The following is a 24,067-nucleotide window of genomic DNA, read 5'->3' as shown; positions in this document are numbered from 1 at the left end:
GCGGCGGAGCGGCGATGGGGGCGCGGCGGCGGCCGGCGCTCTGACAGCCCCCGGGCGCTCCACCTCCGCAGGCGGGCACAGCGGCGCTCCCGGTGGCCCCCTTTCCCCCTTCCCTTCCCCCCCCCCCCCTCCCCTTTTCCTCCTTCCTCACCGCGGACCATGTTCGCCAAAGGGAAGGGCTCGGCGGTGCCCTCGGACGGGCAGGCGCGGGAGAAGTAAGCGCGGGGCGGCTTTGTGCGGGGTGGCGGGGGGAGGCGTGTGTGTGGTGTGTGCGGGGTTTGCGGTGCTCCTCCTCCTCAACCCGCTGCTCGGTTGCAGGCTGGCGCTGTACGTCTACGAGTACCTGCTGCACGTCGGCGCCCAGAAGTCGGCGCAGACCTTCCTGTCCGAGGTGAGCCCCCCCCCCCCTCCTCCTTATATCACCCCCCCGCCGCCCTTTGTGCGCCGCCGCCTCACGCCCGCCCTCCATTTTGTGCGGGGCGGCGGCGGCGGGTCGCCACGCGTGGGCCCACGCCCACCCGTGACCCCCCCCACCCCCCCTCAACTTCCACCTTCTTTTCACCCCCCCGCTCCTCACAGATCCGGTGGGAGAAGAACATCACGCTGGGAGAACCCCCCGGTTTCCTGCACTCCTGGTGGTGGTAAGTACTAAGGGAAGGGGAAGGAAAAGGAAAGGGACACCCCCCTCCCCCCCAGGTTGCCCGCTAGCCCACGGGGGGGCGAAGCCCCCGGTGATGGCGTGAGTCAGCATCACCCCCAAAACGCCCGAAAACACCCCAAAATGCCCTATGTCCTCGCTCCCGTGGGGCGTCGAGGCGCGGCGGGGCGGCTTTGCCCTCGACGCCCCACGGGAGCGAGCGGTGGGCATCCCCCTGATGTCCCGTCCCCCCGCCCCTCGAGCCCTGGTGAGTAAATGTCCTCTTCTTTTCGACTTTTTTCTCCGCCACGCAGCGTGTTTTGGGACCTCTACTGCGCCGCCCCCGAAAGGCGAGACACTTGCGAACACTCGAGCGAAGCCAAAGCCTTTCATGACTACGTGAGTAACAAGTTTTCTCGCCGTCCCGACACGGCGGGTAATTAACGGCGTTCGGCGGGCCGCACCGAGAGAGAGCCAACGTAACCCCCTGGCAAAAGCCTGGGTTGTTTTTTTGGGGTTTTTTTTAGTCTTTTTTTTTTTTTTTTTTTAACCAACAAGGTTCTGATTTGACTGAACAGTATTTCATAATGTTGCAATTATGTAAATTAGCTGAGATACTTATCTTAAGCACTTAAAGGCGTTTGGGCTACTGGTAGAATGAAGCAGTTTTGCATAGCAATGGACAACAAAGCGGGGTTTTCTTTTTTTATTTTTTGGAGGATCCACGGTGAGGTATTTCATGCTGGGGAGGCAGGGGGTTGGATTTTGGTGGGGGATTCCCCAACTTCCTGGGGCATTCGACAGGATTTATCTCCCTGCCTTTGGCAAGCTTGGGGGCTTCCTTGGTTGTCCTGGTCCTCCTTGGAGACCAAACGAGGTAGAGGTGTTTGCTCGTTGAAGGGTGGTGTTGCAGACACCCCGCCCCCCCCCTTAGTTGATGGTGTCCATCTTGTCCGTTGGTGTTGGGTTGTTTTCTGCAGAGCGTGACCCAGGGATGATGCTCCTGGGGTGGGATGCCGGGGTTTTGAGGGTGCGTCCCAAAAAGACACCTCTTGGCCATGGCGCGCGGCATCTCGGCTCTGGTGGGCGATGATGGGTGGGCTGCCCGCTCCCGTCCCGCGCCCGTCAACCGCATCTGCAGCGTCGGGAGGAATTTGCATCAAAGGATTAGTCACCTGGCTGCGGGCTTGGACCCCAGTCAAGTGAATTTAAACCCTGTGTAGCAGGAGCTGGTTTTGTCTGCTCCGGGGAGCCTATGGTATGGAAACCATTTTTCCTCCCTTCCCGAGTTTCTTGTTGCCTCGACATGCCTGGGTTGGGATGCGCCAGGGTTTGCCGGTGAGCAGTGCTGGGCCAGTGTCTCAGGGACCTCCGTGGTGGTCCTGCATGCTGGCACTGGTTGCCCCAGGGCTACCCGAGAGCCTGGGCTGGCTACTGAGGTGCCTCTTCGCCCTGCCTAGGGCAGAAAGATGCCCGTCTCACTGGGGCATGGGGGAGCAGATCTGGGTGTTTGCTCGATGGAGGCTTGTCTGTCTGTCTGTCTGTCCGTCCTTCCCTGCGTCCGCTCTCTGCATCACTTGTTTTTTGCTGGGTCAGATTAAGATGGTGAACTCCTGAACCGAGGGTCAGAGCTGACAACTGGTGGCACATCCACCAGTGCTTGGCTCAGCATTGGCAGCTGCTCGCTTCCTGGGTGTTTTGGGCCAAATTCTGGGGTTTTTTTTGAGCCCCGTGGGCACAGCAAGCTCATGGGGAGCAAGGCAAAGGTAGATCTTTGGGCAGCAAAGCCCCAGGTGAAGATGACATTAGCAACCAAGACGTGGTAATGCTCCATTCACAGCAGCTTCCCTCCTCATCGTGTCTGAGGATTTAGTGTATTTAGAGAAATTAATCTTTTTTTAGCTTGGTAATAATTCTGACAATAGGCCTGAGTGCATTAGATGATTCGCATAAACTTCCTTAATACACGTTGCTTTAAGCTTATAGTAAATAGACACAATCCTGATTGTTTTTAATTCTCAGTGTAATGCAGTTTTGTAACAGCCCCAAGTGCTTTTACCTTTTGGGTTTTATCGCGAAGACTCTTTGAGAAGATTTTTACTCCCCTGTGCCTTGGCTTGGTGGCACTGGTTTGGTTTCACCGGGGCACGTTTTGGTCTCAAAACGGGGGTTGTGCTTTTCCTGCCTGGCGTGGCTGGTGGCGGATGCTCACGGCATAGTCCGTCTCCAGTGTTTTCCCGGCACGGCGTGTACTTTACAGGGCGAGGGACCTACCTGGCCAAAACTTAAATATTGACCAAAGAACCGAATGATAACCGAGTGTGAATAGTGCCTTGTTTCTCGCCAGCTTCCCTGCCGGGGTGGGCTACCGGTGCTGGTGAGCATGGTGGCCAACCTCACCGATGGGTGCCAGAGCTGAAAATGCAGGCTTTTATCAAACGCCAAACCCTCACAACCCACCAGCGGCACTTGGCAGCTAAAATGGGGTGCGAGCCCCAAATGGGGCTGGACCAGTGAGTCATGAATCGCTTCATGTGGTGGTTGTCATTAAAAATATCCCAATATAAAGTCTTGTCCCAGATTGGTAGAGCGTCGTATTTACACTTGGCCGACGATGGGCAACCTCTGCCTGGCCAGCTCAGTGTTTGCCCGAAATATGGTGTTTATTTACCCAAAGACGATGTGTATTTACTGTTGCTGCTCTAAGGGCAAAACAGGGGGATGCTCTTGGAGCAGCGCGGCGGTGCCAGGCCAGCCAGTGTTTGGCATGCTCTCCTCACGGAGCTGGCGCCAGAGGGGTGCTCACCCCAGGGACCCGTCTTTGGGAAGGGGAGCAGTGCACCCCGTTAGCAGGGTGCTAACGGCGGGATTTGCATGCTGCATCGTTTCCACTTTGTTTCCCAGCCTAACTGTATGAAAACTGTTAGGAGCAGCAGGACAAATCACCAGTTTCCCCCTCCAGTTTTTAATATTGAATTTTTTAGTGAGGGGGGAAAAAAACCAAAAGGAGAACTCCAAGGAGAAATCTCACCCCTCTTCTTTTGTGTGGGATCCTTGAAAGCCATGGGTTCTTTCCATGGCTGAGGAATGTTGGTTTTTAGCTTTCTTCTGAGGTTTTATCCTAAGCCAGGACAAAAAGCTGCTGGGACTTTGTAGAAAGGTGCTTGTTGGGAGCGGGGTGACGGGAGCAGGGATTCACCTGGCGCAGGGAGGAGGAATTCCGTGCTTCCCTTCCATCTCCAGCATGGCTGCAAGTCTGTTAGCGCAACTAACGAGTTGTGCTGGTCGGAGGGCTGTTCGTCATCCTCTCCCACCTGTATCAAAGGAGTTTATTCAAGTTGACAGCACCGCGAGCACCCATCAACTCCTAAAACGCAACCCGTAGCCATTGATTTGGGTTCCTCCGCCAGGCGAAGCCCTGTGGCGAGCGTGCCGGCGTTCCGGCATGCTCCCGGAGCCAGCGAGCTTGCAACGGGATCGCTCGGCATGACAGGGGATTTCAGCTGCCGTGTTATCTGGGAATTGGCCGATGGCTGGTCGCAGTTGAGCATTTCAACGCCGTGAAAGCCAATACAATTTGAGTTAGCGGTGATGACTGCCAGTTTAAATACCGCAGTGAATTTCTGTCAAAGAGCTAATACATAGAAAGGGGAATTGCAGAAAACTTGATCACCAGAACCACTTCAGTCGATTTTGGCCTCGAGCTACAGAAAATGAACTTAAATCTAGTTGACTGTTGCTACATACTTTTTGTGGAATTGCTCTGCCTGCGCGGCCGGCTTGGAGCGTCAACGTGCAGGAGGGAAAAATCAGGGTAGCTTTCGGCTGCCGGAGACTTTGACTTCATCCTTCCCCTCCTCTGCTTCCCCCCTGAGAAGGACCCACGCTTGGGAGCATTTGAAATTATATTTTCTTTGTAGTGCAAGACCTAAGGAGCGGTGGCTTCAGCTTGCCTTTAGAGCAAAGCATTGATTTGTTGAGTGTTTTTTTAACTTTGGAAAGCTGCTGCAGTTCTTTCTAACTTGGGTCTGGAAGGATGCTCTGCTGCAGTGGGGGTGGTTGGTCTGGGAAAAGATGGTGTGCTTGGGGCTCGTGTCCTCTCAGCCTGGTTTGGGGCAACTGGGGCTCCTCCTTTTTTCCCTACCATGTGAAAAGGTTCCCCTTGGATTGAGATCTCAGTGAGGGGGTTTCTGAAGCCCCTGGAGAAGGACGAATGTAGCATCCAGGCTTGCTGGTGTTAGCAGGCAAGACTTGGCTCGGTGGGGAATAAGCTGAAACCCAAGAGGATGGAAGGATTTTGGCCAGTTGGCAGTATGGGCTGGGGGTGTCACCCAGGCACTGGAGCATGAACCCCAAACCCAGCTGTTGTCCCCGCTGTAAGTGGCCTCTCAGCCACACTTTGGAGACAAGGTATGGGGAAATGGTCCTTCTCTGCTGGATCTGTCCATCACACCCCAGCTGGCTGTGGGACAGGTGCCCCATCCCAGCATCTGGGCGTCTGCTGGGCAGTGGGGCATCTATTCATTATCACAGCATCTTCTGCTCCCTGGGGTCCATGTGGCCACCTCATGGTATGGCACCTTGGCAGGCGAGATGGCCACATGGGACCTCTCCTGGGAGGAGACGCTCTGCATGCATGAGGTGTTTGGTAGGACTGTCACCTCTCCTGTGCCAGACTGTCTTCTTGCTCCAGGACCAGCGAAGAGACTGTTGGCTGCGTGGGGAGGGTGTGGGACCAGCAAGCGTGATGGTGACAGTCCCTGAGCGCCTCTGTGCATGTCGTGGTGGTGGTCCATGAGCACTTCTGCAGTGGTGGTGGTGGCGGTGGTCCATGACTGGTTTTGCAATGGTGGTGGTGGTTGTGGTCCATGCCCATCTCTACAATGTGCCCTTTGCAGACGATGTATTAGAAACATGTTGCATAGGAGAGCAGGGGTTTTTTGGGTGGGTTTGGCACAATGCAGGGACAGAGGTTGGGAACAGCTTTGCGTCGTCCCAGGGAGCCCCCCCGGGCATCGCCGGAGCCCTGGGTAGGGGGCTCATCTGGTGGCACGCACGGCTCCAGCCCATTTCCGTGCAGGACCGTGCTCCGTCTGGGCTCCATCCAGCTGCGTTCTGCAGGAGCAGGGTTCCCCGGTAGGTAACTGGAGAGAGGAGTTTCCTTCGGGAGTGGCAGGCTGCCAGGAGCAGCTGCAAAACTCCACATCACTTAAAAAAAAAAAAAAAAATAAAAAAAAAATACAGAAACTCCCTCCTGGCAGTGTGCTGGGCTCGGCCGTCCCTCCCAGTTTAGGGTACTGGTGTGCCCATCCTGCCTGCAAGCCTGAGCGTCCCTTAAACACTGCTTTTGCTGGAAGTACCATGTGAGGCGGGATTAGCTTAATTTTATATTTTAAACAATATCGGCTGTGGCGACGGAGCAACCTCTGCTTCCGCACTTGCCGGTGGCAGGACTGGGGCATTTCGGAGCGGCACCTTTCCGTGGGTGATGCTGATGGAGAAGCCTCCTGTGCAAAACCGGAGGTCAGAGCCCAGAGCTTATGTCTTAGTCTTTGACTGGGGAGCCTAAATATTTATCCTGTTCTGTCCCTAATGAAAACAAATTGTCAACAGTTGTTCAGTAACTGACTAAATTAAAATCTGTAATTAGTCAATTAGATTAAAGAGTTGGCACAACCTGATTGTATCATGCTGGTTAGGTTATTAAGAGAAAGGGTGTGATTTTTAATTACTGAATGCTAATTTTGACAGTTTCAAATGGAAACAGACGTTCCCCCCCCTCTCCACCCCACCCCAAATGCCTCTGCAAAAGTAAGGCAGGGGATGGATTTTGTATCAACAAATGGTGTGAAGATGCAAAGTTTCTCCGGCTCCAATCTGGGAGGGGTTTCTCCGGAAAAGCCGGGGGTGGGATGAGAGGAGAGGGGAGGATTTCCTCAATCCTCGCTGACGGATGGGGCCTGACGCTGCAGTGGGGGGACCCCCGGCACCCCTGGGTGCTGGGCTGGGTGCCTGAGTGCTGCCCACAGAGCTCCCCCCCCATCACCCATCTCACAGCGTCCCCTCGCCTTGCACGCACCGCTGTGCAACAACGAGGCAGATTTAAGTAATTCTTAAAATTTTCTGTGGGGTTTTCGTATTTTTTTTTTTTTATCCACCCCACCCCCTCCCCCCCCCCCCGCCCCCCACCCCAGTGCTCGAGAGGGGCCAGCTGCTGGTGGCAGGCAAAGCCTGTGGCGGGGAGGAGGAGGATGAGGAGGAAGGCCTTGCGTGGCGAGCGCGGCAGCCCGCGCCATCCCATTGTTTGCCCCAGCAGCGAAGCGGCCACGTGGGCCAGCGCGGTGAGGCCGGCGAGGGGACCCGGCACAGTGGGCTGCGGGGGGAGCGGCCGTCCCCCCCGGGCAGATGCTGGCCTCTGGACGCGCACAAAGCCCGCAGCCCTGCCCTCCCCTGCTTTCTGGGGTCCCTTCGGAGGAACAAAGGGGCGAGGGGCCATGAGCCGTGCCGGGGAGGCTGCCCGGCGGTCCGGCATTGGGGTGGGGGGGCTCCCCGTCCTGCTGCGTGGGCAGCGGGGAGGTTCGTTAGGTCAGGACGCCGTGTATTGGGTACGAGTGAGGCTTTCCTGTTCTCCTGATCATTTCCTTCCTTACCTTGGAAACTTGGATTTTCTCCTACCTTTTGTTCCCTTTTTTTTTTTTTTTTTTTCCTCTCTCTTGTAAAGCCATCCCTGGATCTATTGGAAACAGCTGCCGGTGCTGGGGAGCGGGCGGGGGGCTCCGGGCTCCGGCTCTTTCTCCTCTTTCACCGTGCCCGCCAGCACCACCGAAATGGCACCCGGCTGTGTGAAGCCCTCGCTGCCGGTGGGGGGGATGGACTCTGGAGAGGAGCTGGGGGAGCTGCTGCAGCGGTGTTTGGTCCTGTTGTTCCTTGGGATCCATATAAACAGAGGGGATGGCAGAGGGATGCAGTGGCTGGAGCATCCCAGCCCGATTGGTGCTGGGGGTGCACCCTGCTCTGCCCAGGGGGGCACAGAGTGGGCTGTATCCCCACCAGCATCCCAGGGATGCCACACCAGTATCCCACTGGCGGGTCAGGGGCTGGGGGGCTCGGCGAGGGGGAAGGAGCACTTTTCTCTGGGCTGACAGGGAGCGAAAACAGCTTTTTTCACAAGTAAACAAATACCTCGCCTCCGCCTCGCTTCGGGGTTTTTGGTTTTTTGGTATCTTTTTTTTTTTTTTATACATTTCTCAAAACTCCTGCTCGTGGCCACAAGTATCAGGAGCTGAGTTCAAAGCTACAGCTGTGCAGTTGAAGGGGGGGGGTGGGGGGATTTCCAAAATACGGGGTGGCTGCTTGTGGGTGCCGCTTCCCATGTGTGGTGGGACCCAGCTGTGTGTCCCTCCCCCACCCACCGTCACCTCCCCGCTCCTGTCCCCGCATCCTGCGGTGGTGACACCCGTCGCCTGTGCCGGGTTCGGGTGGGAAGGGCGGCCGGGGGGCATTTGGGTAAGGTTTGGACATGCCTGGGGCACAGCTTTCCCTGTGGTAAGGCCAGCTTCTCTTTTGTCTCAGGTTCGTGCGTTTAAATTATATGTATTTTGTGGGAGGAGAAATGCCCACTCTCCTGCCTGAGCGTAATGCTGGGTGCGTGGAGACTGCTAACATCGGAATTAAGCAAAATATATGTGTGTATATATATGCAATTATGTATATGTGCAATTAAATCTATGCAATATGCAGAGTTAAGATACACATATTGATATAGGTAGATGTAAGTGCATGTGCCTGTACGTTTGGTGTGTGGTTGGGGCGATGGAGCAGGGCAGTGCTTCATGCCCGGCCACCAAGTGCTCTCCCAGCCTGCCTCTTCCTCCTCCATGGCCATCGCCACCATGACCGGTGGCTTTTAGGAAGGTGATTCCCACCTCCACATTCCCGGCTGGGTGGGAGGCTGTGGGGTCTGTCTGTCCGTCCGCGTGTGAGGCAGCACCACTGCAGCCTGCCGCCTCGAGATAAAGTCCAAAGGAAGACCTCTGGCTGTGCCTTAAGCTAACATTTTCTTTTTAATTTTTTTTTTTTCCTTACTGTTTCTGCATCAACCCTTGAACACTTGATCTGGCGCCTCTCCTCCCGGGGTGCGGCGGCTTTCTGTAGTGAAAATGAACTCTCGCTGCTGCACCACCCCCCCGCCCGCCTCACACAGGCTCTGGGGTGGGGGTTTTTCCCTCCCATCTTCCCTGCATTTGGGCTGGTTTCTTACAACCTCACAGGGCTGAGCTCGCACCTGTAAGTGGGATTTCTTGGCTACAAAAGGAAGCGGAGGTTGCATGGCAGTGGCTTTGCCATGTTGGTGAGCACGACCTGCCCGGTGCAGCTTTGATGCCAGCATCCCATGGCATTCCTGGCAGGCACGCCAGTCCAGAGCTGCTCCTTCCTTCCTGATGTGGGTTTTCTCCTGTGCCCCCCTCCTGCCCCAGCTCCCCCACTGTGCGGCTGCCATCACGCCTGGCCCAGCACCGATGGGTGCCCACCGAGGCGAGTGGTCAGCTGGCATCCCCTTCCTCCCAAACCAGCGTGTCCCAAACCTTGGCTTTGCGTATTTATTTATTTCTGGCAACCGTAAGGGGGGGACGGAAAAAAACTTGATCAGCCCCCGTTGCAGCTCAGCTTCTGAGTTGGGAGCTTGGTTTGTTGTTTTGGAGTTTTTTTTAAAGTGAAAAAAAAAAAAAAAAAAGGCGGTGCACAGCGAGGAAGGGGGCAGGGTGCTTCCTCGCAGCGCACCCTGGTTTGGGGTGGGCAGATAAGGCTGCCGCCTCGCCCTGGCCTCTGCTCCCCTGTCAGAGCCCCACAGAGCACCCTCCTGGCCCTCGCTGGGTGCTCGCCTCTGTTTTTGGAGGGATCCCCATTGGGATAAGGGCAGGCCGTGGGGCTCGGGGGCTGCTTGAGCCCCCCCATTCCTTTCCCTGGGAGTGATGCTTGCAGTGAGGAGGAGGAAGGTGTGTGTGTGGTGGGGGGTCATGGCTCGTAGCAATGTTGGGGTGATTCTCCATCGCAGCTTCAACTCTCCTCCTGCATCCCCTGCAGCTCTGGGAGGGGGCCCGCTCTTCCCTGAGGAGCAGAACTGGGATCTCCACCAGGTGATGGAGACCCGTTGGCTGTTGGGGTCTTTCCCTGCGAGGCCTGAACCAGGAGGTAGGTCTGGTTCGGTAAGACCCGGTTCGGGTCTGGTTTGAGGCAGGGACAGCCACGCTTCGGAATGCTTGGTCTCATCGGGGGAGGGGTTTGACAGGGATGTCCTTGATGGGGTACGGCCGGGGATGGAGGTGGGAGCTCACAAGGAGGCACATGCTGGTCTGTGTTGCACATGGGCATCCTTAGCCCAGCTCGAGGGCTGTTTTCCATGAAAAAGCCCAAACCAGCTGGTTTTGGTTTATCCTGGGCATCACAGCACCGATAACGCCCAGGCACTTTGTGCCTTTGTCAGTCCCTTCTGGAGAGAAGGTCCAAGCTGGGGCTCCCAGCGCTCATTTCATCGTTAAAAGCACATTTACTTGCTTGTCCCAGAGCCCTTCAGGGTGTCATGGCACGTCCTAACAGCTTGTCCGTCCTTACCTGCAGTCATCAAGGAGTTTTCAACATGACTTATATAAAGCCTTTGTACTTGGATTGCTCTACCATGCTGCACAATGGCTTCTTTGTCATCCTGCCAGCTAATTAATTTTAACTTTTACCATTGCTCCAGCACGGTGCACCGTCCGCCTGGTCCATTTGAAGCTCCCCCCCCACCCCCCCGCAACCTTAAGTGTTTTCCAAGCAGTTTGACTTGTTGCTGCTGAGCACGGGAGAAACCACCTGGCCCCGCTGGTGCTCATCTTCTGGAGAAGGATCTGCTCTTGTGCCACTGCCAGGGCCGGGGAGGGGGATGAAGAAAAAGCATTAGGAGGCTCAAGTTTTCTCCAGTGGCTTGTTTCTCCTGGCTGGCAGCTGAAGGTCCCCCTGGAGAGCATCCTCTGATGAAAATAACAGGCTCTCGCTGCCTGGCCGGTGATTGGCACCGTGTGCATCTCGCAGCCAGAGGTGAAAGCCTTGGCTGCGTCTTCAGGACAAAACCCCTCGTGCTCGGGAACGTATGTGCCCTGGGACGTGATGATGATTATTTCTGGAGGGTCGGGCTCTGTTTGGTTGTGTGCTGGAAACCAGGTTTTTTTTTTTCCCTTGCATCCTGTGAGTAAACATCTGCAGCACCGGCTCCGGGTACCACCGCAGCATCCCTGGTGCGGAGATATCTCCAGGATGCTCACTGAGCATCTCCCCAGTGCTGCCTGGAGAAGGACCAGGAGGGATGTGACGCCAGCTGGGTGTCCCTACCTGGTGGGGTGGGATGAGCTGGGATATTGTCTTTCCTGGGTAGGAGGGATGGAGATGGCCGTGTGCGTAAACATCAGCTGAATTCATGGCGATGGCGACACTGCGGCAGAGGGGAGCTCCCCTCCGCTCGGGATGGGGCCGGGGCCGGTGGCAGGTCAGGGAATATGGAATTGCTGCCTTTGTGTTTAATCTGGTTATAAGGACGGCTATTAGAGATAATGAATTTTGCCTGTCCCCGCCGTTGTAATACAAGAACCCAACTGTCTTTCAACACCGCGAAGGTCACTCCTCTTTATTTCTGGTTGTAAATTTTGCTGGTTACAGATGTTTGGGGTTGACGGACAAGGATAATTAAGTTTCTCCCGCCAGCCAGTTGGCACGGTGCAGGGGTGCCAATGTGGGGGCAAGGTTGGAGGGCAGGACTGGAGCCGGGTGGCAATGCCAGCAGCCCCTTGGCGCGGTGGCCCAGCCACAAGCCCATCTCATCGCAGCCCCAGAGTGAAGCAGGGCTGGGTTTGCGCTGGACCCTTGCACCTCTCTTTATTATGATTTCGGAGCGGGCTGGTGGGAAGAAGGGGGCATGTGGAGCAAGTTTCCATCTTGCCGCCCCCATTTGACGGGAATTCAGCAGGAATCGTCACGTTTGCCGTCCACACCCTGACCCGAGGATGGGAAGGGGGGTGGAAAAAGGGGGGTCCCCTCAATTTTTGACATGGAGCATCGGTGTCGGCGGAGGGTTTTTCTTTCCCAAAGAGATTTTAACAGGGGAACGATGGTGTGCTGGGGGCAGACCCGACACCCCCCACGCTGAATTAGCACCCTGGGGGGCTGGCAGCCCCTATCTGTGGGACATGAGGCCGGTTTGCTTCCCGATGCCAACCCCACTGGGCAGGAGCCGGCTGCGTGCGCTGCCCGCGCGCTCGGGAGGCAGCACGTGCTGCCGTGCCTCCCCGGCTCCCCCCGCGCGCCTGATTTATGCCGCTCCACATTTTCTCCTCGTTTCCATGCCTCTTTCTCCCCTCCCTCCTCTCCCTCCTCTTTTTTTTTTTTTTTTTCCCCTTTCCCCTTGTGCTGCCTGTGCATCGCCTTACTCCTCTATTTTTTTTTTATTTTTTTTTATTTTTTTTTCCCCTTATTGCTTGCACGCCTCCCCGTTATCTCAGCAATATTTGGGGCTCGCTGTTTGTGTGCGTTCAAAATGGGTTTTTATCCTCCCAGAGGAGGTTACGATGGTTCCCATCGCCCCGCTGCGGTGTGATCCCTGGGCGGTGAGGGGGGGGCTGGTTTTGTTTTGTTTGGGTTTTTTTATTATTTTTTTATTATTTTTGTCGTGGCAGAGCACAAGCCATGCATCGCCGGGGTGGGTGCCGCTGGCCCTCGGTTGCAGCAGAACCGGCAGGGTGGCTGCGGGGCGCCCATCGCCTCCATCCCGACGTCGCCGGCCATCTGTCCCCTCCCGTGCGGCGCCGGCCTGCCGGCTGCTTGCCGTGGCGGCAGGGCTTGCCTGGCGTCTGCGAGGCCGCCAGGGCTTCTGCATGTTGTGTTGGTTTTGTGTTTTTGTTTTTTTTTTTAAAAAAAAAAGTTCCATTTTTGCTTTGTTTGCCCCCATTTCATATGTGTAACCTGATTTTTTTTTTGTTGTTGGGGTTTTTGGTTTGGGTGTGTTTTTTTGTTTTTTGGTTTTTTTTTTCCCTCCCCTTCCCCAGCCCCCCTCCCCACTGCTGTGCCAGGCGCATCGAAAGTTTGCCGGGTCTCGCGTGCGTGTGCGGATGCCGAATAATTTTATTAGCCGCCTGGAAGGGAGCCAGCACGGCGTGCATCGCGCGGGAGGTGGCTGCTGGGGCGCCTCTTCTTTTATTTCCCTTTCCCAGCCTCTCCCCTTTTGCCTCCGCCGGTCTCCCGCGGGTTGAATCATCCACATTACCCCTTTATTTTATTTTTTTTTCCTATATTCCCTTCTTTTTTCTTTTTTTTTCTTTTTTTTTTTTTTTGTTTTTGCTCCTTAAAGGGTTAAAAACGATGGGGAAGTTCAGCTAGCACTTGCAAGATATGGTTGCCTTAGCAACAGGCCTCCTAATCTGGTAGGTGACCTGAGAGACTGTGGAAGATGCAGGGGTTGGTTTGGCATTTCATTATTTCATGAGGCTGCGGCTCTCCAGCTGGTTCCCTTCCCAGTGCCGCTGCCACGGCTGCCCCCCCGCCTCTGCCGCCCCCGGCATTCCTCGGCAAAGCCCCGGGGAGGCAGGGGGCCGGGAGGACAGTCCCCTCCCTGGGTGCTGGTGGGTCCCGGGAGCTGGTGACCAGGGAAGGGGGAGAGGGCTTCCCGCAGCCCAGGTGATAATTATTCAACTTTGGGGTTGCAAAGATGGTTTCCTGCTTTTCCGTCCCTCCTTCTGAAGGATTCGCCCTGGTGGGTTGGTGAAATAATCCCTGCGTTGCCATGTCCCCCTCTGAGAGCTAGAGATGCTCTCGTTAGCACTCCCAAAACACACATTTTGGGGTCTGTGCTGCTCTGCCGGGGAGAAGCCCAGCGGTGGGGAGAAGCTGGGGCTCAAGCCTGATTGGGTCACTGTGGGTCCGCAGTGGTTGGAAAAAGGGATGGAGATAAGATGCAGGGGCCCAGCCAGCATTTTGGGGAAGAAGGATGGGTTTGGGAGGATCATGGCAGTGTTATTCCAGCAGCTTCAGGCTATTTGGAGCTCACGAGTGCACAACCAGCACGTGTCCACATATGGATGGACCAAGACCTGGGCGTTGTGGTGCTACAGCCACGGTCTTCTCTTGTGTTTTCTTGGAACATCCTCAAGTTGGCCTTCCCTTTTCCCGTGCTGTTGTGACTGCCCCATGCGAAGCATTGGTGAGCATCTTTGCCAGCGGTGGGGCCGTCTAAATTAAGAAACTGCATCAGAAAACTTCCCTGCCAAATATTTGACCTTACCAAATCTCCGGGTGCCGTCGGATGGGCACTCAAACTCTTCTGCCCACGCAGTCGTGGGCACCACGTGGGATTCAGACAGGCATCTACCAAACCCGACGGCATCCATCGGTGCAAAACCGCTGCAGCTTGGTCCAAACCATGGGTGAGCTCTTTGTCAGGGTGGCTGAGCTGCTCTCTGTGCCCAAAACCGGGATGTTTTCCTCCTCGCCGTGAGATGCCGAGTAGTTGCCACGGCTGTTGGCATCCAGCCACAGCGGCTGGGCAAGGAGACCCCCGAGGAAGGGAGGCATCCAAGGGGCCGGGGCCAAGCTCCCTGTGGGTACCAGCGGAATAAAAGGGCCAGGATAGTGCCGGGAGCATCCCATTCCCGCAAATCCCGGCGGTGCAGACTTCTTTTGTTTTTTTTCCCCCCCTCCCGCTATCGCACGGTGGCGGTGGCAGCTGCCTGTGGACACCGGGGAGAGCCGCCTTTGTTTATCCGCCTCTCCGGCGGAGCGAGCGTGAGGATGCTCTTGGATGGAGGTGCCGATCTGTCATCTCCCAGGTTTTATGCATCCCCAGACAAGAAATCAGCGGCGCAAAGCGCAGACTTTTTGTTACTTATCGCCGAGCTCTGCGCAGAGCGCGGCTGCTGAAAGCAATCTGGTGTCTGCGATGCCCAGATTTATGGTTTCCCAGCCTCGTTCTAGGTGTTGGCTTCCACCGGGAAGCAAAAAAACCTGGTTTGAGCCATCGGTGTAGGACTAGAGGACCATGGCATGCCATGGCATCAGACCCGGCCAGGTCTGGTACCCAAGCTGGCGAATGCCCCCAGAGTCTGTCATCGCCCCGGGTGGGACCGCATCTCCCTTGCTCCATCTTAACTGGTGGAGGCAGGAGGACTGATGTCCCAGGGAGCTGAAACATGGCTCAGCTTTCCCTCCAGATCTCTGCTCAGGCCACGCTTCTCCAAACCCCATGTCCACCCCGCCAGGGTGTCAGAGGAGAAGCTGCCCCGTGGTGAGCAGGGGATGAGGCATCAAAAGGGAGGAAATCCAGGCAAGCCAGCAGAATCCCTAGAAAACCCTTTATTTGATCCCTTCATCGCTTTCTTTTCCCCCATCTCTGCTTTGTGAGGCTTTCCAGGATTTGTCCCTCTCGAGGGGGATTTCGGGCGGTCAGCTGGTTCCCCAGGCGCAGGCAGACAGACAGACGGCCGGCACACACCGTCCTTCCGCAGAGCACCGCACTTGGCCTGCCAGGGGCTCCTGGGTCTTGAGCGCAGGATAATACATGTATTTTTACAGAAAATCAGAATTCCCAGGGAAAAAATATATATATATATAAAAAAAAAAAAAAAAAAGCTGTCTCCCCCCCCACCCCCCGCCTCCGCCCTGCCGAGAAGCGGCTCTGCGATGGCGGCTGGAAAGCGAAGCCGTAAGTGTTGTGCGTGCCATCTGCTCCGCTTGGATCGCGGGAGCGGCTGGAGCCGGCACAGCCTCGCAGGGAAGGGGGAGGACAGCCCTTGCTGGGGTAAAGATGGGGTCCCGCCACCCTGTATCCCCCCCTCCCCTCGGTGGGCCTCTAGGTTTGAAGCTTGAGCCCCCCAGTTGGTTCTGGTCGGAGGTGTCCCATGGAGGTGGATCCCCAGGAGGGTCTGCAGCCCCCTCCTCTGCACTTGGGAAGAAGAGCTCCCCAGGATGAAGATGGTCGTGAGGTGGGATGAGTCATATGGAAGGAAATGGGCAGGTTTTGGGGTTTTTTTTAGGCATTTGCAGCTTCACTGTCTGCCTGGGTTGGAAGCAGGTGCTGGCAACTGGGTGCTCTGCAGCGTAGGGTGCATCTCATGGGGGCTGCCATGACAATCGCTGTTAGGAGAGCAGCTCAGCATGACACTTCTGGTCCTCCCAAAGGAGAAGCCAAAGGAAAACTCCCTCCCCGATACGAAAAAATTTTAGGCTATCTCTAAAAAGGAAGAAATGCGTTTATTTGTGGGTTTGCTGTGGGAGCGTCTCTGGGTTCCCACACAGGTTCCTTCACAGCCAGGCTTCTGCTGGCTCTTTGGCTGGGGCCACCGGTGCAGCTGGGTTTCCCTCTGCTTTACCTGCTTTTCACAAAACTGGTGGTTTTTTGAGAGCTCCCAAGGGATCAAGCCAGCAAACGCAGAAGTGGGGTGCAGAGGGAACCTGGGCTTTCTCCCCGCAAAGGCAGCAGCGGTTGCTGGTTGTTCTGAGCAGCTGTTCTGGGGGCTCACCTCCTGCCTGGGGGGGCTCACGCAGCGTTGTGGGTGGTTGAGTTGTTCTTTATGGGTTCGGCAAGAGGTGAACATCCCCAAAATGTGTGATAGCCAAGTTGGGAGATCAGTTTTGACTCCAGGCAGGGTGACTGTGCGGCATGCAGCCCTGAATTGCTCCTTGGCTTGACTCCACCACCGGTGGTTTTGGTGTATATATGTATTTTTTTGTGAATGTTACGGAAGGTACTCAGATGTCGCGGGCTCAGAGCGGGCACCTGGTGCTTTCCCCCTCTTCTCATGCAAAATGTGGTCGCTTCCCTTCACCTGCCTTCGCTGCTGATAGAAAAGGCAGCGGTGGCGTGGGTGGGTTGAGCTGAGGGAGGAGGAAAAACAGTCTCCAAACAACACCAGAGGGCTCGTAAGGAGGGATGGGAAGCCAAGGGAAGGCTGAAACGGCTGGGGAAGCTGTCTGAGCAGGGGGCTGCAGAAGGCTTTCGGTCTTGTTGGGCTTCAGGACAGGGTGGAAGGAACCCAACTCAACGTTTCCCATGTGTGTTCCCAGCGTGGTCAGACCTTTACGGGGATTTCTGGGGTTCAGCCCAGGCTGCAGTGAAACCTCGTTAGAGCCCAGCACTTTACTGGGGAACGTCTTTGGAGCCCCACCTCAACCCCACGGAGGTTACGTTCCATAAGACATGTCCTCCTTGCCAAAACCCGGCATGGGGGAAGCGCCACGGTGCTGACAGCATGCCGTCTCTCTGGAGGTGCCCACTACTGTTAGCCATCCCACCTCGCCGGGTGCTAATTGCGAGCGGCCTAAGGCACGGCGCTTCAGTGGCTACCCCTGAGCTGAGCGCTCAGAAATTCAGTAATTGGGCTGGAACAATTATTTTTGGCTTTTGCAGAGGGAAAGGCTATAAATAATCACCCTGCGAGCTTGTGCGGTGACTTTGCAGCCTGCGTGGGGGGGGGGTGGTGTTGGGTTGGGGTTGTTGGGTTTTTTTTGCTGCTGTCCGGCTGGTTTTTTTTCCTGGCAGCCGAGAGTGGGAGACTTATCTGCAGAAAATGCAATTTGAGTTGATTAAAGCAAGTCCTGCCATTGGCCCGAGCTGCCAAACTTTCTGCAGAAACGGTTATGCTTTCTGAGAAACCGCCCCGGCGACCTGCCGGGCTGCAGCCTGCCCCGGGATGGTGGCGGTGGTGGTGGTAGGGCTGGAAGGAGGAGGAAGAGGAGGAGGAGAAGGGCTGCCCAGGCTCAGGGAAGGAAAACAAAGGATGCCGGTCTCGGCGGCATGGCACCGAGGAGGACTTGCCAGGAAGAGGTGCGGAGGAGGCAGCGGTTGTGGGCACCCTTCTGTGCTTGCGCCTCTCCCATGGCAGCAGCTTGCACAGCCTTCAGATGAAGGGCTTTTGGTCGTTACGGAGCTGGGTTTCAGGCAGGGACTGATCCGGAGGTAAAAGCCTCTGCATCCCCGTACCCAACCCACCAGCTCCCCCATCACCCATCCCAACACCCATCCACCGCTTGGGAACCAAATCACAACAGCCTTAGCAGAAGCAAGCAGCATCTAGCTGCACCTTCTTTTGTAAGCCCTCTGTCGCATCTAAAATAAATTTGCATCTAAATTGACAGGCTGGTTTTAATGTCTTCTGGCTATATAGTGCTTAAAGGCCCAGGCTTCCCTCGTAGGTGGGCACAGGGAAATGTCCCCGCTCGTGCAGGGTGGTGGCACGGAGCCATCCGAGGTGGGAGAGGCACAGGGTGACTGCTCGCAGGGAAGCAGAAACTTAGTTTTCCCTCCCCCCCCTTTTTTTTTTTTTAACATGTTATTGAAAGGATTGAGACGTATTGACAGGCTGGTGGCTGAGGGTGGCCACCAGTGTCCTAGAGCGTGTCACTTCGGCCGGTGCACCGCTTGGTAGCCGTGTTTGGGGAGCATCGCTGGGGCTGGAGCTGGTGCCAGCCTGAGGAGCTGTAAGAACTAGCAGATCGGGAAAGGCTGCGTAGAGCAGAGCAGTCTCGCCGTGGCAGCTTTCCTTCATCATCCATTATTTATTTGATCCTCTGCAAAACAAATTCGCTCCTCGGCACTGATTCTGATGACGGTGCTCGTTTTACAAAAGAGGTAAAAGGAACCGGTTTTGTTCCCGGTCTGAGAGACTTGAACAAAAATGTGCGTTTCCCTGACGCCTTCTCCCGCAGCCCATATCCACGTCAGTGAGATAAATCTGCAGGGTTTTAGGGCGATGATACCTGAGATGTTGAGCGATGCTCTTCCCTGTTGATCCCCATCTTCCCGGGACCCGCGGGGGTGTTTGCTGTGGCTGGACCAGGGGGGACCAAGATGCTCCACTTGCCTCGTGGCTCACAGCTGAAGGTTTCTTGAGGGGATCGCTGCACGTGCAAGGAAATAGGACTTTATCGGGTGCATTTCCTCCCCGTGCGTCCTGTTGGAGGGGCAGCTCTGCTTTATGGGTGTGCAAATTAAGTGCGTACTTGGGGTTTGGTGCCAGCGGGGTGGTTTTGGCAGGGTTATTGAAGATGTCCTCAGTCACACCGGTGGCCGAGCCAGGTCCACTTCACTTGCACCAAACAAACCAGAGCCGGAGCAGTGGGCTGAACGCCGGGCTGGGAAGTTTGGAGGGAGGAGACGGCGCGTCGGAGCCGCGTTTGTCAGGATGGAAATAACTGTCAGCCCCATTCAATCTGTCGCCTTGTTCCCGGGGGACAATTGCAAAACAGGATTACTGGTACTTAAAAATTCATAGAAAACGTTTCTTATCACAACGTCATAATTGTTATGACTCAGAAGAGTAGAATTGCCATTTTCCTGTGCCTTTTTTCCCCCCTCACTTTTGTTGCATACCGAGTCCCTGGCTGCAGCTGCGGAATCGTCAAAAAAACCAAACCAAAACAAAAAACAACCCCAAACCAGGGCGATGCTTTATTTTATGCTAACTGCTGCATTTGACTTGAAAATGATGTCCCACTGGGTCTCGTGGTCAGCGTATTACGGCGTGATGGATGGCTGTCAGAGCGGCGGTGGCTGGCAGATTGCGATGGGTGGAGGAGAACAGATGCCCGGTGACTTCAGGGGCTTTAGCAGAGCCCGGGACTGAAGACTGGAAAACAAAAGCAGATGGGAGGGCTCTGCTCAGGCTAACTATTCTTCTCCAGCCGTGTGTCGGGGAGGAAAGCTCGTCGGGTGGCCGTGTCCCTTCTGTGCTGTTCCTCCGTGGCTGCCTGATGAAGCCACGGGTGAGCCTCACTTGACCCGAGGCCTGAGCCCACGTGCAAACCATCACTGAAAATCTCTAAAGGGCAACCTTCCCCCTTGCCCCCCCTAAAAAAAAGAACAGCTTGCCTTTATGGAGTTTGCGCTCCATTTGATGGTTCCTGTTAACCCTTGGCCCTACTGATGGATCCGAGGTGAGACCCAGGCAGGCTCCGGGGGTTACACTTCTGGAGGGCGGCTGCTGGTGTGTTTTGCGCTCTGTATCGTGTTTGTCTTTGGAGTTGTGTAGGACCACGTGAATTCAAGCCATGCTGGCGGAAGGAGGAGAGCGAGCCTTTCCTGCAAGAGCCTGTTTTCAGTAAAGCCCTTTGCAGGTGCTGTTCTGCAACTCCTCGTCTGCTCCCTGTCCCCTCTCTCCTGCAAACTTTACCCCTGCAAAGGGCTTAGTAAAGATCCCGCCTTGCCCTGTTTTCTCCGCTCTCATCCATGTTTCCTCACCTTTCATCCCTTTGCTCTTCTCCCACCCCTCAGGTCCGTCCAGACTTGGGCAGGTGGCTGCCGTCTTCCCAGCCGGCGGTTGCCGGGGTTGGCAGGGTTAATGGTGAAATTAAATTTCACTGCTGTTTTTAAATTAATTGAATCATCAGCGTGGGTAACGGGAAACAGTGGTATCATAATGTATTTGATATGGGTCTTTAAGTCGGCATTTGCTGCAAAATCTAGAGCGCTAGATCTTGGTGGAAGCGATGGCTAACTGATATATTGCCATTACATCCACAGTACAAAGGCTCCTGCTACATCTTAAAACGTTCAGGTCATAAAGTTGAGTTGGTTTATGATATGGCCATTTTCCCTGTGCGCTTCCCACGGTGCTCCTAGATCATACTCGGAAAAACCCGGCAGTTGATGGGGGCTGGCGGTGCTCCTGGCTTGTTCCTCTGGGGAGGCACCAAACGTGTATGAAGATGCTCCTTTGGGTGGCAGAGCACCATTGGGGTCTTGCTCACAGGACTTCCTGAGGTTTCATCTGCTGGAAGAAGCAGCAATGGGGGAAAACAGCCCTTTTCCTCAAAGAAAACAGCAGAAAGACTTACTAATTTGTAGCAACCTTTGGGCTTTCCGTAATCGGTGGCCCTGAGATGGCTTCAGGACCTGCCTTGGAGAGAAGAAGCTACTCAGCCTGAGGGCCAGCATCCCCACACGATGTCCCCACCATTCTGGGGACAGAGCTCCCATGCGGGCCGTCATATGGCCTCCTCTTCTCTTGTCCTTTACCTGGTCCAGCATGGTGGAACTGCATCACGGTGTGGTGGGACTGCATCACAGCATGATGCCTCATGGTAGATGGTGGCATGCTGAGGTGTTCGCTCTTTGCCAGCACTAACCGGGGGCTGGTATTAATTAAAAAGTGTGGAAAAAGTAAACTTTCAGTGTATGTGTTGTGGAGCTCCTTGCGGGTTTCCACGCATGCATGGTTCCTGCATGGTGGAACCAGCAGCCTGGGACTCCCTCTCACCGGTTCCTTATTCCAGAGAGCACAGTTGCGTGGGTGCCCTCCAGGTGCACCTGGGCAGTGTATGGCTGTGTTGGCAGCACCATCTTTCACGGCCAAAATCTCTTGATATGAATATTGATCTTCAAATTTTGCCTGGTTGATGTCGCCGAGGCTGACGTTGTGGAGCATGAGCACGCTGCAGGACCATGGCTGGCTTTGGGAGCAGGGCTTTGGGGGAACACCAGAAAACTTCGGTGCTGAAGAGCTTGTTCTAGTGCATTAGTTTAGACTTTGTGTGTTGTTGATCGCTCTCTTAAAACAGCACGTGGTGGCGGAGGAACCAAACTTGCTGATTATTTCTGCTAGTTATGGCTCTAATGAGGTGAGACGTGCCATATGTTGTCCGTAGGGAGGGAGCGCCGCAGGTGGGGTGGGGGCCGGCCCGGTGGGTGGATGCTACGCGGAAGAGCCTCAACTGCTCCTCCGACTCAGTGAGCTGAAATACCAGCTGATCCAGCCGTGCCATGTTGGTGCCCACCTCGCGCCATGGAGCTGTCTACCCACCGGTGACACCTCCTTGCTCTTCATCCTCTCTTGTCTTCTCCATCTCCCGACAGTTTTTTCCTGCCGTTCCTCCTTCCTTTCTCTTACCCCCAGGAGGTTTTTGCTCCAAAAGAGCGTGATTTTGGGACCAGGTCCAGCCGTGCGGCTCATGTTCCTCCTTGCAGGAGAAGCATCTTTAGCCCTGATCCAAGCAGCCCAGGCTGGCTGGTTGGAGCAGGAGCTTGAAACTAAACCGTATCACGGTAAAGAAATATTTATTGGCAAGTCCTGAACTTAATTTGAACAGGGCTCTGCTGTTTAAACAATTGTTGGAGCCATAAACCAGAAGCCCTTAATTATGGCTAATTATTTTCTGCGGTGAATCTATATGCAAGCTCATCAGCATGAGGTCTCCTCTGAAATGCACCAGTTGCGTGTTCAGGCATCATCCAGCCTGAATGTCCCTAATAAAATAAGAGGCAGAAGTGTTGCCGCTGGCCCGGCTGCCTGACCGGGCAGGAGCCTGCCTGCCCGCTGCCTGCAATTTATTTAAAATCCGAGGATTGGGGCAGGGTGCAGGACCCCGGGGGCTCCCCGGGCAGGCGGCTGGGGACCCGAGGGCAGGCGGGAGCAAGACAGGAGCTGTTTGGGACATGGACTTTAAACTCTCCGGCATTTCGGGTTTGTTTAAAAACCAGCTAGGTAAATATTTGTGAAGCGGTTGGGATCCGGCTGCGGGGTCAGGCAGCGCTGCTGCAGGCGGCCAGGCTGGGCTCTGGCTCCCACGGACCCCATCCCTTCCACATACCCTATCCCTCCCATGGTCCCCATCCCTCCCACAGGTCCCATCCCTCCCACGGACCCCATGCTCCCCACGGCAGGAGGCACATCCATCCTCAGCCCTGTCGAGGAGGTGGCAGGGGCAATGCAGGGTGCTCGGCGTCATCACAGGCGCCTCGTTTCCTTAGGGTTTGGGGTTAAAAATGGGTGCCTAGAGGTCTGTCCCTTAGGACATACCAGTGTGATGCTTTGGTGGGACATATTTAGGACAAGTCTCATAGTGCAAGTGCACTGTGCATCCCAGGGATGTCCCATCTGTGGCACCCAGGAGCATTTTTGGGGGTTGCTGGTGGCCTCACCCCCTGAACCTGCAGCTCCTGCCCTGTGCACCCCACCTGCTGCTGGGGGGTCCTGCTGGAGGCCCACGGCACGTGTTGGGGCAAGTAGGACCTCGCAGCAGTGTGGCTTGCTAAAGCCACTGGCTTGGGAGGATGGTGTGGCAAGGGATGGCAAGGCAGGGGTGGCACAGCACGGCGCGGGGGGAGCAGTCCAGGCTGCCCATACGCAGCAGCTGTCAGCGCTGCTGCCTGCGTCCGCCCGGCCCCAGCCTCTTCCTCATGGCACAGATGGTTTTAACACTTTCCTGGGCCTTTTTTTTTTTTTTTTCTTTCTTTCTTCTTTTTTTTTTTTTTCTATAATTAACTCTTGTTTGCAAGTGGGAAGACGCTTCTTTCCTTTTGGCAGAGCCATCAAACTCTCCTCGGCGGTGCGCTTTTTTAAAGCCATGGCGTATCTATCCCCCAACCGCAGTCTGTTGTTTTTACCAGGCTCTTTTATGGCTCTGGGCTGCGCCCCCCCCCCCCCGCCTTTTTCTTCCCCCCTTGCTCTTGCCGGGAGGTAAAATCCGCAGGGATTGCAGACGGAGGAGGAGGCCCAGCTCCAGGAGGGGAGTGAACAAATCCGGCCAAGGCAATACAAAAGCCGGTGCCTGGGGTGGAAGAGGATGGAGGGGGCCCTTCCCTGCACCGAGAGCCTTTGGAAAACCCCCCCACCCCGGCTTTGTGTGGCTTAGCGGGGTGCTTCCCACACAAAAGGCCCATGTCCCTGATGTCGCTTCCATGCCACGGCCGGGGAGAGTTTTCCCAGGAGGGGCCATCGCCCACCAAAACACTGGTGGGTGCCCGGGGGCTGCTGCAATGGGTGACAGGAGGAGGGAGAAACCCCCCCAGACCACTGGAGCTTCACCGGCGGGGCCCGGGGGTCTGCAGGGTGCCCCAGGAGGGGTGGGCAGGGGAAGGGTGCCATCATCCCCAGGATGCGGGGCTCCTTCCCAGCGTGTACCGAGGCTTGGAGAAACTCAAGTGCCGTGGGGCATCCTCTGCCTTTCGGGGAGCTCGGGGTCTGCCTGCAGCTCCCCGTGGGGTTTGGGGGTGTTCTGGTGAGGGGCAGCAGCCCTCAGAGCCGGGAGGTTGTGGGGTGCTCAGCTTTGGGGATGGAGGAGGGTTTGCCACGGGGATGGGGCCACAACTTGGCACCCGTGGGCATGTCGCCATGGAGAGGAGGGTGCCACCGGACCCACCAGCGGTGTCCCCGGACTTGGAGAGCGGCTCCGGCAGCGGGGAGTGGAGGACCTGCTCTTACTTATGGATATCAAATGGTGGATGGGAAAAAAGAAAGCGAAAAAATCCCATGGGGAAGTTCCCATCAGCAGTTCACAGCCATGACCACCATGCCCGTCCCCTCCCTCCGCTCGTCGTCCCCGTCCATCCCGCTCTGTAACCAGGTTTTCCCCAGCGCTGCCAGTCCAAACACGACCTTGCAGTGATGCTCAGCTCTCACATCGCTCCCTCCCCCT

The 24,067-nt window shown here is 55.9% G+C and overlaps 1 protein-coding gene across 3 annotated transcripts in view; it reads left to right on the top strand.

The window, feature by feature from the left end:
• SSBP3 (single stranded DNA binding protein 3) overlaps nt 1–24,067 on the top strand; it is a 54,387-nt gene continuing 30,320 nt past the window's right edge. For all 3 annotated transcript variants that reach the window (XM_054211287.1, XM_054211286.1, XM_054211285.1), the window contains exons 1-4: nt 1–215; nt 319–391; nt 580–641; nt 952–1,036. In XM_054211287.1, coding sequence (XP_054067262.1) covers nt 160–215; nt 319–391; nt 580–641; nt 952–1,036 — 276 coding nt within the window. In that variant the 5' untranslated portion in view covers nt 1–159. The remainder of the gene's footprint in view (nt 216–318; nt 392–579; nt 642–951; nt 1,037–24,067) is intronic.

This window comes from Rissa tridactyla, chromosome 8 (assembly GCF_028500815.1).
Source record: "Rissa tridactyla isolate bRisTri1 chromosome 8, bRisTri1.patW.cur.20221130, whole genome shotgun sequence".
NCBI lineage: Eukaryota > Metazoa > Chordata > Aves > Charadriiformes > Laridae > Rissa > Rissa tridactyla.
This window is presented reverse-complemented; position numbering and strand designations above follow the sequence as displayed.